The sequence below is a fragment of the Trachypithecus francoisi genome, unplaced genomic scaffold (assembly GCF_009764315.1).
Source record: "Trachypithecus francoisi isolate TF-2019V2 unplaced genomic scaffold, Tfra_2.0 Lachesis_group17, whole genome shotgun sequence".
NCBI lineage: Eukaryota > Metazoa > Chordata > Mammalia > Primates > Cercopithecidae > Trachypithecus > Trachypithecus francoisi.
In genome coordinates, this window is record NW_022681462.1 from 41,576,076 (window position 1) to 41,589,804 (window position 13,729).

Below are 13,729 nucleotides of genomic sequence, written 5' to 3' on the forward strand. Positions count from 1 at the left end.
ACCTGGTGGGAGGTAATTGAATCACGGGGGCAGGTCTTCCCCGTGTTGTTCTCGTGACAGTAAGTAAGTCTTATGATATCTGATGGTATTATAAAAAGGAGTTCCCCTGCACAAATTTCCTCGTCTGCTGCCATGTAAGACATGACTTTGCTTCACCTTTGCCTTCCGCTATGATTGTGAGGCCTCCCCAGCCATGCAGAACTGTGAGTCTATTGGACCTCTTTTTCTTTATTATTACCCAGTCTTGGGTATGTCTTTATCAGCAACATGAAAATGGACTAATACAGACATAAACATATCTTTTTGAGAGGCACAGTTCAGCCTACAACACAAAGCCTGTTAGGCTCCTCAGGCAAGAGGCTAGGACAGAGCTAAGGTTGGCCCTGCTCAGACTCTTCCATGATGCTGGAAAGGATATTCTAACCTCTGATACAGGCCATTCTAGCCTGAGTTTTGCAATTTAAGAAATCAGGCTGGGTGCTGTGGCTCACGCCTGTAATCTCAGCACTTTGGGAGGCTGAGGTGAGAGGATCGCACAAGCCTGAGGTGGAAACTGAAGTGGCATGAGAATATGCCACTGCACTCCAGCTTGGGTGACAGAGCGAAACCCTGTCCCCCCCTAAAAAAAAAGGAAGAAGGCCGGGCGCGGTGGCTCAAGCCTGTAATCCCAGCACTTTGGGAGGCCGAGGCGGGTGGATCACGAGGTCAGGAGGTCGAGACCATCCTGGCTAACACAGTGAAACCCCGTCTCTACTAAAAATACAAGAAAATTAGCCGGGCGTGGTGGCGGGCGCCTGTGGTCCCAGCTACTCGGGAGGCTGAGGCAGGAGAATGGCGTGAACCCGCAGGGGTGGAGCTTGCAGTGAGCCGAGATGGCGCCACTGCACTCCAGCCTGGGCGACAGAGCAAGACTCCGTCTCAAAAAAGAAAAGGAAGAAGAAATTAATTTTGGGGGAGGGGGTAAGGCAGGTGCAAGGAGTCGAATGTGTTCTATTCCTCAGTCCACAGTATAATCTTGCCATCAATAAGTGAGAGATCTTGTCATTTTATTTTCTCCCTTTCTGCCATGAGTCAGTCAGGATAGTTATGCTGGAGCAAAGGACAACCTTAAAATCGCTATGACTTAAGAAAACAAAGGACCATTTTTTGCTCATGCTTTTGAGGCTCATAGGTCAGCAATTCACTGTGATCACTCAGGCACCTGAGCTGACAGGGCAACCTCTACATTGAGTGGAGCCATTGGCCATATGAGAGGAGAGAGAACTCTGAGGGTCCCAGCATCTGTGAGTTCCTTGGCCTGGAAGAGACTGGCACCATTTCTGAGCCAGCACTGGTTCCAGTGCCATGTGCTCCCATGAGGGCACAGAGTGCCAGCCTATCATGGGCCCGGAGGTGGGAGAGGAGGAAATATTAGGCCAAATTTGCTAATGTCTACCACAAATGCCAACTGTTTTGTGCCTTGTCCATCACCTTGCCCACAGGACAGGCTGGCACTGGAGCTGCCTTAGGGAGCCTGCAGACAAGATGCCTGCTTTTGCAGAGCTGGGATCCCAGCAGGTCAGGTCTGTAGGGATGCTTCTGGCTGCAAACAAGAACTCCATCTGAAACCTACTTAAATCATAACCACGTTATCTCACATACCAGGAAGTCCAGCACTGGTATGAGAAAGACTCCCTAGAGGGCACTGTTCTTATCTCCCACAGCTTTCAAGCCCAGGTCTGGCACTCCCTGGGAGCTGAAGACAGGAATGAAGGAACGGGAGCAGCAAATTACCTTGCCACTCAGGGCCCCAGCAAGGGACGAGGAGCGAACTCTTCCTATGATGGAGGTTGGCCTGGGTCAGGTGGGCAAATAAGTCTAAGAGGCAGAGATCTTTATCTGCAGAAGCATGTCCGGCCACTCAGCCAACCATGAGAAAGGAAGGCAAGCTATTGTGTAAGTGCCACCCCGTGGCTGAGGCGAATCCTGGCATAAGTAAGCAAAGTATATGACAGAGCACACTTTCCCCCTAAAGAATGCATCTAAAGAGCTCCCTGAGCTAAGAAACTAGATTGCTAAGATCTAATTTTTCATTAAATGTGGTCAGATTCAGAAAATCCCATCAGCCCCAATCTAATTTTCATCATCATGGTCTCTTGTTTGCAAGTCAGCTAATATTTCTGTGGTCTGGCCAATGCTGTGTTTTGTTGGCAATCCTCTTTGTGACAAAGGGTGGCCTAAGTTTACCATTAGACTTCCTCTAATAAGAACCAACTTCTCCATGAATCAAGTGCCAACTTCTCCATGAATTGGTCTTGACTCTTCCAGTGACCCCTTCCCCCCAGCCTCTGAGCTTGGTGAGCCTGCAGCACCACACGCATCGGATTTTTCACTCTGTTTCTACCACTGTTCAAAGTACCCCCTTGTGACAGATGTGGAGATCTTACTTCTCAACTAGAGGGTAAGTTTTATTTCAGGCAGAAATCATTGGTTTGAAAAGAACACCCAAAAGAATGCATGCAAAGGAAGACTGAAAGGACACAGGGCTATCTGATGAAACCCACAGACTGGAAGCCAGGTTGCATGAGGCACTGGAAACCCAAACAGGAAACCAGGAGTGGCATGTTGAAAATATGGCCCTAAAATCCTTTGAAACCTCTCAGCTCAATTCAATTCAGTAAGTACTCATTGGCCTATGTCCACCTCCCAGGACTTAGTGGCTTCTTGTAACTGCTTTGACCAACAGTATGGTGGAGGTAATAATATGTGATTGGGTCCTAAAAGGCCATGCAGCTTCCACTTTGTTCCCTGGAACACTCATGCTAGGAACACGAGCCACTGTGTTAGAAGTCCAACTACTCTGAGGCCACCTGGTTCGGAGGTGGGTTTATTGGGAGTCTAAACACGTGCCCAAGGAGAGACATGAGGAAGTCAGACTCAAATGGATCACTTTCCACCAACCACTGCCTCAGCTTTACCAGGCTCTCCCTGCAGGGAGGGAAAGATGAACTTTTGTGACTCTTAGCTTGTACATATGAAATTCTCTACATGTTTATGAGCTGCATAAATATCCCTGAATGTCTGCTGTGTGCTACACACTGTTCTAGGTGCTAAGCCACATGGAGAGCCCAAGGGTAGATGTTCAGTTATCAGTCCTAGTCTTTAGGTCACCCTAGCCCAGGCAGACATGTGAGTGACCCTTAGGTAACCCCAGCCCCCAGGCATGGAGCCTTCCCAGCTGAGGGAAGCAAAGACATTGTGGAGCAAATAGAAATGATTCCCCTGTGCTCTCTCTGAACTCCTGGCCCACCGAATCCATAATTCATAATAAAATAATAGTTTTAAGCCACTAAGTGTTGGGATATTTTATGCAGCAATAATAAGCAGAACACAAAATCAAGTCCTGTCCTTCCAAAACCCATGGTCTATTGTTTCCTTCCTTCCCACATCAACATCATTGTTCTGTTTGTAGACAAGTTGTCTTTCCTTTGTGCCCATGAGCCCAATACGGCCATCTAAGGCTTTACATCACTACTTCATTCAAACACTCAGGAGTGATTCTGAGTCCTAAGGCCAAACTCCTATATGGGATCCAACTTTCACTGCATATGATTACAGTGTTTGCAACACCCAAGTGATGTGGATGATATACATTCAGCCCTCCATACCTGCAGGTTCTGCACAATCAACCAACTGCATATCAAAAATATTCAGAAAAAAGGAATAAAAATAATATACATTTTAAAACATATAGCAACTATTTACACAGCATTTACATTGTATCAGATATTATAAGTAATCTATAGATTAAATTATGCAAAAGAATATGCATAGGCTCTCTTCAAATATTATGCCATTTCTGTTTTTTTTTTGAGTACACAGTCTTGCTGTGTCACCTAGGCTGGAGTGCAGCAGCGCTATCTCGGCTCACTGCAACCTCCACCTCCTGGGTTCAAGTGATTCTCCTGCCTCAGCCTCCCAAGTAGCTGGGATTACAGGTGTGTGCCACCACACCCAGCTAATTTTTGTATTTTTAGTAGAGATGGAGTTTCACCATGTTGGCCAGGTTGGTCTCAAACTCCTGACCTCAGGTGATTCACCTGCCTTGGCCTCCCAAAGAGCTGGGATTACAGGTGTGACCCACTGCACCCAGCCCTATGCCATTTTTCTATCAGGGACTTGAGCATCCATGGATTTTGGTATCCATGGGGGGTCCTGGAGCCCATCCTCTGCAGATACCAAGGGATGACTCTAATTATATATATTACATATACATTTACTATATACTGAAAAACCCTTTTCACTGCTTTTGTTTTTGTAGCTCTCATCCCTCCTTGACATTACCATTACATTTTTTCATTTACACATGTATTATCTGTCCCCTTGCTAAAATGTAAGCTCCATGAAGTCAGTGTCTTCGGCAACCTTATCCATTGTAACTTCAGCAAGTAGAACAGTGCCTGGAACACCGTAGAAATTCAGGAATATTCATGCAGCTCATAAACACTTAGAGATTTTCATATGTACAAGCTAAGAGTCATAAAAGTTTATCTTTCCATCCCTGCAGTAAGAGCTTGGTAAAGCTGAGGCAGTGGTTGGTGGAAAGTGAATGACCCATTTGAGTCTGACTTCCTCATGTCTCTCCTTGGGCACATGCTCAGACTCCCAATAAACACATCAAGCTTACTGTGACTCTGCAGTGGTATTTCATTGTTGGCTTATTTTCCTTTTGGTTTGGTAGTGTTGTAGGAATAATAATTTTTTAAAAGTGATTTTTAAAACCCATCCAGAATCCTAGCTAACTTTCTACTGCTCAAGTGCCCGTGATCTATTCAGTTTTCCTCTTGTCTCTTCCTGGTGGCAGCTGACTAATACCCAGACACCCAAGTCAGGCAGGTGGGCTAACTGTAGAACACCCCTCCACTCAGGCCTCTCTGTCCTTCCAAAGGAGGGTTTGGTGGGTGGGGCAGATGGGAGAACTGGAGGTGTCACTGGGGCCTTCTTTGATTCAGGAACAAGAATGCTCATACACTGCTGTTGGGGGCGGAAAGTAATGTAATTCTTACAGAGGAAAAATTGGCCCTAAAGATACAAAGGCAAAAATACCAAAAGACATATGCATATTGCTGCAATATTTTTAATAGCAAAGGGCGAGAAACAACCCAAATGTCAGTCGGGAGCAACTGGTTGAATAAACAATGGTATGCTGTCATAATGGAGCATTTTATCATGGAAAACATATGGTTCTATGGAGTGATAGCCAATATTTTAAGCAAAATAGAAGGGTCCAGGAAAGTGTGAAATAGCATGCTATCATTTATCATTTGTTTATATTGCTTAAATGGAAGGATAAAAGGGGATAATTTGGTTACAGCAGAAGGAGGAAGGGAACCAGTCAGAAGATAAACTCTGAATATATTTTGTTTTGTAGATTTGACTTTGGAACGATGTTAATAGTTTATATACCTATAGAACAAAGTTAAAATTAAAAAGCAATCTCTAAAAATTTCAGGAAAATGAAGGAGGTATAATCAGTAAATCCTGATTCTAGTTTGGAGCATGCCACAGAGAGGGGAACCATTCCAAGTAACTTTACAACAGCAAGCTGTCTGTCCCTAATAGCATAAATGTTGAGGACACAAGAATCGAAGAAAAAAACAATTTTAACTGTTTTTAGTTATCACATTTGTGTGTTAAGGTTGGCATTGTTCTTATAATAATTTTTTAAAATGTGTAGTTATTTTGGTGATGTTTAGAAGTAGGTTTTCAGAATGAGAGAAGGAGAGCAGATAGAGGATCAATGAAGTTGCATTACAAATGAAAACAAGGCCAGGCGTGGTGGCTACGCTTGTAACCCCAGCACTTTGGGAGACTGAGGAGGGCAGACCACTTGAGGACAGGGGTTTGAGACCAGCCTAGCCAACATGGCAAAACCCTGTCTCTACTAAAAATACAAAAATTAGCTGGGTGTGGTGGTGCATGCCTGTAATCCCAGCTACTCAGGAGACTGAGGCGTGAGAATCGCTTGAACCCGGGAGGTAGAGGTTGCAGTGAGCCAAGATTGCGCCACTGCACTCCAGCCTGGGCAACAGAGCTAGACTCTGTCTCCAAAATAAAATAAAATAAAATAAAATAAAATAAAAACACTATGAAAAATAAAAATGTGCTGGGTGTAATGGCATGGACCTGTAGTCCCAGCTACTCAGAGGCTGAGGTGGAAGGATTGCTTGAGTCCAGGAATTTGAGGTTGCAGTGAGCTATGATTGTACCACTGCACTCCACCCTGAGTGACACAGAGAGACCCCATCCCTATGCCAATTCTCCCCTTAAAACAACAAAAAACCCACAGTAGTACTGAATTAAATTGGAAGTATCAGCATGAACTCATGTAGTGTTTTATCTTAAAAAAATACTAATAATACATATTTCCTAGCTCTAGCCACTAAAACCAAGGAACGATGATGTAACCACTACCAATGAGCACTCTGAGCACCCAGATCTTGATATCTAATTACCATTCCCCACTAGAAGGAACCAGGGATTGTTGAGGGAAAACAGCTGATTTCAGGGCTGAGGCAGAAAATATACAAGATGAAAATCTTGTCATACAAGATAATTAGGAAACTATTAAAGACTACTAGGGTCATGTCAAAAGGAATCAGCCACCTTGAAGCAGCTCCCAAGAACCAAAGATAGAACAATTGGAGCAAAAACAAAGATAGTAACTGTAATTACTATTAATACAGATGATAACACACATGATAACATCAGGTATGTTTCAACCATGAGTTCATAATGTACTCAAAGCAGAAAACAACTCTCACAGGGCATATTGGAAAGATGCCTGTGAACCACCTCATTTTGAAAACTGAAAAATAAAGGGAGGAAAGCCAAGAATCAATCCTACTTTTCTCATACAACCAAATCGCAGGGTAACCAAATAACTGATGAGAGTAAGTTTCTCTTTATAAAGTAAGTCAGCTAATAAACAAAGAAAAAATCAATAGCACTAGAATATTAATTGCAACCACTACAGAAGTAATGGATCTGTGTAATCAGTGGGTGCTAACCTCCTACTGGAAGGATCTGTCACCACCAATGAAGTAGTCTTGCCAAAATAAACCTAACTAGCATCTAACTAACTCTCTAGATTTGTAAGAAATAGAGATGCACTCAGAAAGACTCATACTATGAGAAATTCTACAATATAAATGACCCAATAATTTGTCTTCCAACAAACCTTCAGATTATTCCAATATATGCTGAGGTGTAAATTCCACTGCTACAGATTTTTAAAAGACTTAAAAGGCATATCAAAAAATTACAGTGCATAGACCTACTGCAAGTAAACAAAAAAATATAAGCCACTCAGAGAAAAATCAACAATGGCTGAATATTTAAAGGTATTAAGGAATTAATGTTTTAGATGTGAATGGTATTTTGGTTATCCTTTTTAAAAAAGTTATCTTTTAGAGATACATTCTAAAATATTTTCAGAGGAAATGATAGGATTGGATCTACTTCAACATCATCATGAGGTGGGGTGATAGTAAAGGAAACAAGTTGGCCATGTGTTCATTGTCGAAGCCACTGATTCAGGCGTGGAGTTCATTATACTATTCTCTCTACTTTTGCATATGTTTGCAACTTTGCATGATAAAAAGACTTGAAGCCCCTCCCTCAAATAATATGAAACTATATTACCTGGAAAGGGGTGCAAGTGAATACTGGTTAACTACTAGCTACTCTTAGCATGGAGTGGAGCTCTGAAAGGACAAAAGAAAAGTTGATTCCATAGAGGAGAGTGGGGAGAGAGCATATAGAGAACAAGACACTCTACAGGGAGAAGTGCCCAGCCATCACCCACAAGAGACCCATTATCCACATCATCCACAAGAAGTGCCCAGCCATCATCGTCCGCAGCCATCATCCACATCCTAAGCAGTCAGCCAATTATACTTTGGTGCTGTGGGGACCGGGGCTGGGTGCATGATTTCATCAGCGGGAAGCAGGTTTGATGATGACAGATCTTGGTGATGGAAACTGTTGCTTTAAACCGACATCAAAGTCATATCATATACCAGTTTAGAGGCTACCTGCTCCAGAGACTCCCCAAACACTCCTCACCTTCTGGGATGTGAGAGGCTTGTCCCCCTGAACCATCCCTGTCCCTAGCCCACAGCTGTGACATCTCCTATTCAGGAACCTGGCCAGACCCTTGGACTCTTCCACCTGGTGTTGTACACATGGGACTGGGTGGTGTGCAAGCTTCTGGCCCAGCATAGCTACATTTAGAAACGCAAGCCTGTGGATAACGTTTCAATGAAGTCTTGTGACTGTAGTTTGGAGGTCCTTTTTCTGTTGTTAGAGATAGCAGCTGAGCGCATGGGAGAAGAAAAATTTCAAAAGCAACTCTTGACTGTGTCTCAATCTTTTTTCAAAAAATAGTACAAGAATAAACCATCTTAGAAACCATCTTGATGTAGGGCTTGATCATTGAACTAGTGACACACTTCTGGCTCCATCTCATACCAGGGCAAATACAAAGAAGATTTAAATAAAATATGTGTGACGAAATCTCACCAGCAGCTTGACATGTAATTAGATAATGAAACTTTCTTACAGCTTCTCTACCTCTTAAGTTTTAGCTTGAATGATCTTCCCCACCCTACCTCACACCCCTCTCCACCCCACCCCACTCAGCTGTGGCCAGTGTTTTCTCTCTTTGGTCACCTGGAGGGCGTCACCCTGTAGTGAATTCATCAGAAACAAAAGGCCATGGAATCCATGACAACTCAAGCATTTTCCTAAACTCTCCACGACCAGGTATTGTCCTTACCAATCTCCCATGTGGTCAAAACAAATTTATATTGTGGAACAGTCCCAAACATCACCTCTGTGTTCTCTGATTCATTTATTCCAGTGTATCCAACCCAGACAGGAAGAGAGCCAGCCATCCCCTCCTAGAAGGAAGTGGGCTGTATCATGCTCAGGGAGAAGTCAGGTGGGCAGGAAGGAGCAATTGCTTTTATTTTTCCAGTTATATTACCAGGTTATGTATTTGAGATATGATTTCTCAAAAGGGAAGTAACTCAGGCAGAATCCATGCTTTTAACAATGGATCCTTGGTCTAGAAGGATCTGCGTGGGGTTTAAGGTCCTCCTGTGGCTCTCTGATGAGAAGGCAGGCAGGCATGTCACAGAGGAAAAGGCAGGTAAGAACAACATGCTGGGTCATGGGAGGAGACTCCACTTCCTATGCTACATGTGCAGAGGCATGACTAGGCCCCCCGCGCGACTAGAACGGCCTCATTCCTAGCAAGCCTGGCTATAAACATGCAGAAGTGCTGATAGTCATCCGACACACACTGCCAGCTTTTCTCTCCCCAGCAGTTCAAACTCACAAGGCCATTTGCACAGCGTTTTGGAAAGCCACCCATCCCCTGAATGAAAAAGGTTTAAGAAAGTTAGTGCATAATCTAAGGGAAGGGCCTCAAAGCAGAAAAAAAAAAAAAAAAAATGTGATGGCAGCAGGTTGAGTTTTGTGGCTGCTCTTCTGTGCTATTCCATGGGACACCGTGCAACGCCGCCCTAGAAGCCTGGGTGCACCGGCTAGAGGGCGGGAACAGGCGGGAGGATCCACGCAGTCAGTGCCCGAAGCTGAGCCTTCGGGGAAGAGAAATGAGGTCAGATCTCCACACCCCGGTGCTCCTGTGTACCCTCAGAAGTCATAGGGGGATACAAAAATGGTGACCTTGGACACGTGGTTGGCCTGGAAGGAGCGGTCCAGGTATTCCGACATGTCGACGTCCACCTCCAGCGTCTGAGGCCCCGCCAGGGTCTGCACGAGGATGAGCTCCCCAGTCTGCCGGTCTGAGCGCTGCATCACAAAGTGGCCGCGGCTGTTGCCACCCACGATCCCAAAGCGCAGGCTGTTGGGCCCAGCTCGGCCGGGGGCAGAGGCTGTGGCCATGCGGAAGAGTGTGATGGGCGTCTTCAGGTTGGAAGGCAGAGAGAGGTAATGGAAGGAGATGGTCTTGGGCAGATGGCGGCAGGGCCTGCTGTCCATAGGGCAGGGGTTCCGCTCACACTGGCTGGAGCAGAGAGGCAAAATGGGGGCAGTCAGCCTTGGGGAGTCTCATGAGGGGCTGCTTTGACCCGGCTCCCCACCTGCCCTCTTGCAGAGGCCACCTAGATGACCTTTCCCAGCGACGCGTCCTTCACCCAGGAGCTATGGAGCTGCAGGGGAGTGAATGTAGCTGGTGTCAGGCATGGCAAAGGAAGGGCTGCTGCTTCTGTTCCTGCTCATTGGTGCTCCCTGCCCACCTGTGTACGTGTGTATATGTGTGCATATATATTTATTTATGCTATTACTATCAATTTTACAGAAAAATAAAGCCTGGGAATATTAAATAACGATGGCAATGCTGATATTCAAACCAGGTACCGTTTCTCCATGGGCTGCAACCTCCCTCAGTAATGGTAGGACCTCAGCAGTTAGTCAGCAACATCGTGTAATGCGGTGCTTCCCACACGGTATATGGTGAACTTCCTAAACACAGCAGCATGTATTTTATTTATTTATTTATTTTAGACAGAGTCTCACTCTGTCGCCCAGGCTGGAGGGCGGTGGCACGATCTCGGCTCTCTGCAACCTCCGCCTCCCAGGTTCAAGTGATTCTCAGCCTCCTGGGTAGCTGGGATTACAGATGCCCACCATCACGCCCAGTTAATTTTTGTATTTTTAGTAGAGACAGGGTTTCACCATGCTGGCCAGGCTGGTCTTGAACTCCTGACCTCAAGTGATCTACCTGCCTCGGCCTCCCAAAGTGCTGGAATTACAGGCATAAGCCACCGCGCCTGGCCATCACATGTATTCTTAAAGCAGGAAGCCCTGTTTTCCTTAATCATTTGGAAACAGGCTCTTGTGGAAATGCTTTTGATGTTTCTCTATCTTGTTAAACATAAAAGACAAATGCAATCGAGTATATTTGGTGATTCTGTAGCATCATGATTATGCAGGTCAAATATCACATCCAGCTGTTGGTCGAATGCCCCAGAGGCCGTAATAGATAGGTTCCCCATCCCTTCACCAAGTGACTCCATGAGGAAGGTTCTGATGTCTTCACTCTCTCTAAAAACTGCCATGCTTCAGTGCCACTAACTTTCTTGCTGCTTCTAATCTGCTTTAACTCAACAGCAATTCAAATAATTAAGTTACCTTCCATGGCTGTTACTTCATTTTAAAGACAATGCTAGGGCTCTTGTGATCTCTTTTTGAGAGGAAAATGTATGTGCTTTGTGATAGTTGTAGTTATTCCCCTTAAAGGTCCATCTCCCAACTTAAAAAAAAAAAAAAAAAAGCTCTACTTGCTGTTTAAGAGTTGCAGTTACTAGATGTAGAATCGTCCAGTACTATTGGAAAAGCAGAGTGATATAATGCAGGCTGCATGGGGTATGCAGTGTAACTCAAGGGAGTCTACAGTTCCTGGCTATGTGAATGCTGTCACCTCCCAAATCCATGTGATCTATACCTGTCTCCTGGGCTGCTATGGGTTTATCAGGGTAATGTCACCAACAGCTTCTTCCCTCCAGTGGCCTCCCCTGGCTTTGCCATTCTGGGGTGGCAGCAACCCCATCATCCTCTATGTAGTAGTAGAGCACTTAGTACATTAGTCCCATAGGGAATGGGGTTCTTATTTCTCCAGAGCAGCAATGCATTAAATGCAACCACTGAGGGGAAATGGAAATTCAGAGAAGCCAGCCTCCCAGCCTCCGGCCTCTCATCTTTCTATGGCATAACTGTACCTTCTCCCAAGAACCTCTAGGAGGCATCCAGCCCAGCCACACCTGGAGGCCTGGGTGAGGGTGTGCATGCCCTAGAGATACTCACAATGGAGACGTCTTCACGTAGGTCACATTGCCACTGTCCTCAGGGCACTCAGGGCTGACACACTGGAAGCTTCCACCGGTGTTGATGCACGTGGTCCCCTGGGGGCACACCGGCTGCAGGCCCACACATTCATCCACATCTGAGATATGGGACATACAATGGGTGAGAGTCTCCCTGACCTTCCCTCCATTGCAGACAGAACCACATGAGATGCCCTGCAGGCCCTGTAACGTGGTGCTCCCTGCTCCTGGCACTCATTCTTAAAGCAGAAAGCCTGCCTTCCTTGACTGTGTGGAATCAAGGCCCTGAGGAAATCCCAGGGAGCACCCCTCCCTGGGATCCTGTCCGCCTTCCCTGGGGCATGACAGGTGGCAGGGGTGGTGGAAAGCACCAGGGGAGTGTTACTGGTCACAACACTTCTCTCAGACCTGTCTGCTTCTCAGCCCAAATGCCCCATTACCCTCCATGGCTGCTATTTGTCATCTATATATATACATATATATTTAAAAAAATTTTTTTTTACATTATAATCTTCCAGAAAGTCTCCCTCCCCAGCCTCACCCCATGCCGAATGTAGACACCTCAATATCATGATTTGTATGAGTTCTCTGCTCCCTTTGCAGACATCCAGAGAGTCTCTCCAGCTGGAGGCCATCCTTCCCAACCCCGAGCAACCCTAGGTGGCCCTTCGTGAGCACTGTGGGAGGGAGGGAGGTAGTGTGGGTGGCTATCTGGATGCCTTCTCCTGCTCCAGCCCCAGGTCACCCACTCCTCAGAGCCCTGCAGCAGGGCCCCAGTGGGATGTCACTGGAGAGGCACCCCTCCCCTCACATTCCCACGTCAGCCCGTGGAGGAGCCCTCTGCCCTCTCTTCTCCCATTCTCCCTTGGTGGGTCAGAGCTGTTGCCTGGAGCCAGTGGGGCTCCCCTCTGTGTCCTGTTTCCATGGGGGGAGTCCAGCTTAGGAGGTGGGCCTGTTCACCCTCCTAGTGTGAGGTATGCCTGCAGGAGCAGAGCCAGTCCTCCCCCCAAAAGGCCCCCTGCAGCACGGTGGTTTGAGGGTCAAGGGTCAGGATGATGCGGCTTGGGCTTCAGGCCTGAGATGTGTGCTCTGACTCAGCTCATGTGGAGATTCAGCATGTTTACATCAACTGGTATCTGTATTTTCCCTAAGTGGAGGTGGGGAAACACAGGGGGCTTCCTGTTAGGCACCCAGTGTCTCTGGGACTTGTCCTGTAGTGACGATGGTAACTGCTGCCAGGGTTCTCAGCCTCTCTGTTCTACAACCAACCCACTCTGCACACATCCTTCTTGCCCTCTTAGGTGCCTCCCACCCCTGCCCCAGACATTCCTTGTCAACTTAAGATGTTCTTTCCCACTCTGCCAGGAATCAGCCTCAGAAACCTCAACCCGGTCCTCCAGGAAGCCACTGCTGATGGACAGGATTCAGCACTGGGGTGAAACCTGAGCCAGTTATTTTCCATCTGCACCCCTGCCCCGCAACCCACTCTCTGCACCTGAGAGGCTGACTGGTTTTCAGCTGGGGTTGACAAATGATAGTGACCCAGCCTGAGGAGTCCTGACCTGCCTGGATTTGGTTCTGATGGTGGCTGTGTCCTTGATGGCCACTATCTATCAGGCTCTGGTAAGCTCCCTCACTTCCTGTACCCCTCAAGCCAGGGGTAGTGATGCCTCTGACTCTTGTCCCTCCCTGGGTGCTCCACCTCCCTTGTCCTCAGCTACCATCAAACAAGGCTGGTGCTGTAGACATAAGTGCCTGTAAGGTGCTGCCCCTTTCAGAGGTGGACTTACAGGTGGCCACACAGGGTCATGGAGCCTCATGGGTTCCTCCAGATTACA

General features: G+C 46.5%; 1 protein-coding gene across 1 annotated transcript in view; it reads right to left on the reverse strand.

Annotated features, from left to right (window-relative positions):
• Positions 1 to 8,984: 8,984 nt before the first annotated feature.
• The window catches only part of FBLN7 (fibulin 7), a 48,637-nt gene continuing 43,892 nt past the window's right edge, over positions 8,985 to 13,729 (reverse strand). The window contains exons 7-8 of the mRNA XM_033175456.1: positions 11,872 to 12,010; positions 8,985 to 10,072 (exon numbers count right to left, since the gene is read on the reverse strand). Coding sequence (XP_033031347.1) covers positions 9,700 to 10,072; positions 11,872 to 12,010 — 512 coding nt within the window. The 3' untranslated portion in view covers positions 8,985 to 9,699. The remainder of the gene's footprint in view (positions 10,073 to 11,871; positions 12,011 to 13,729) is intronic.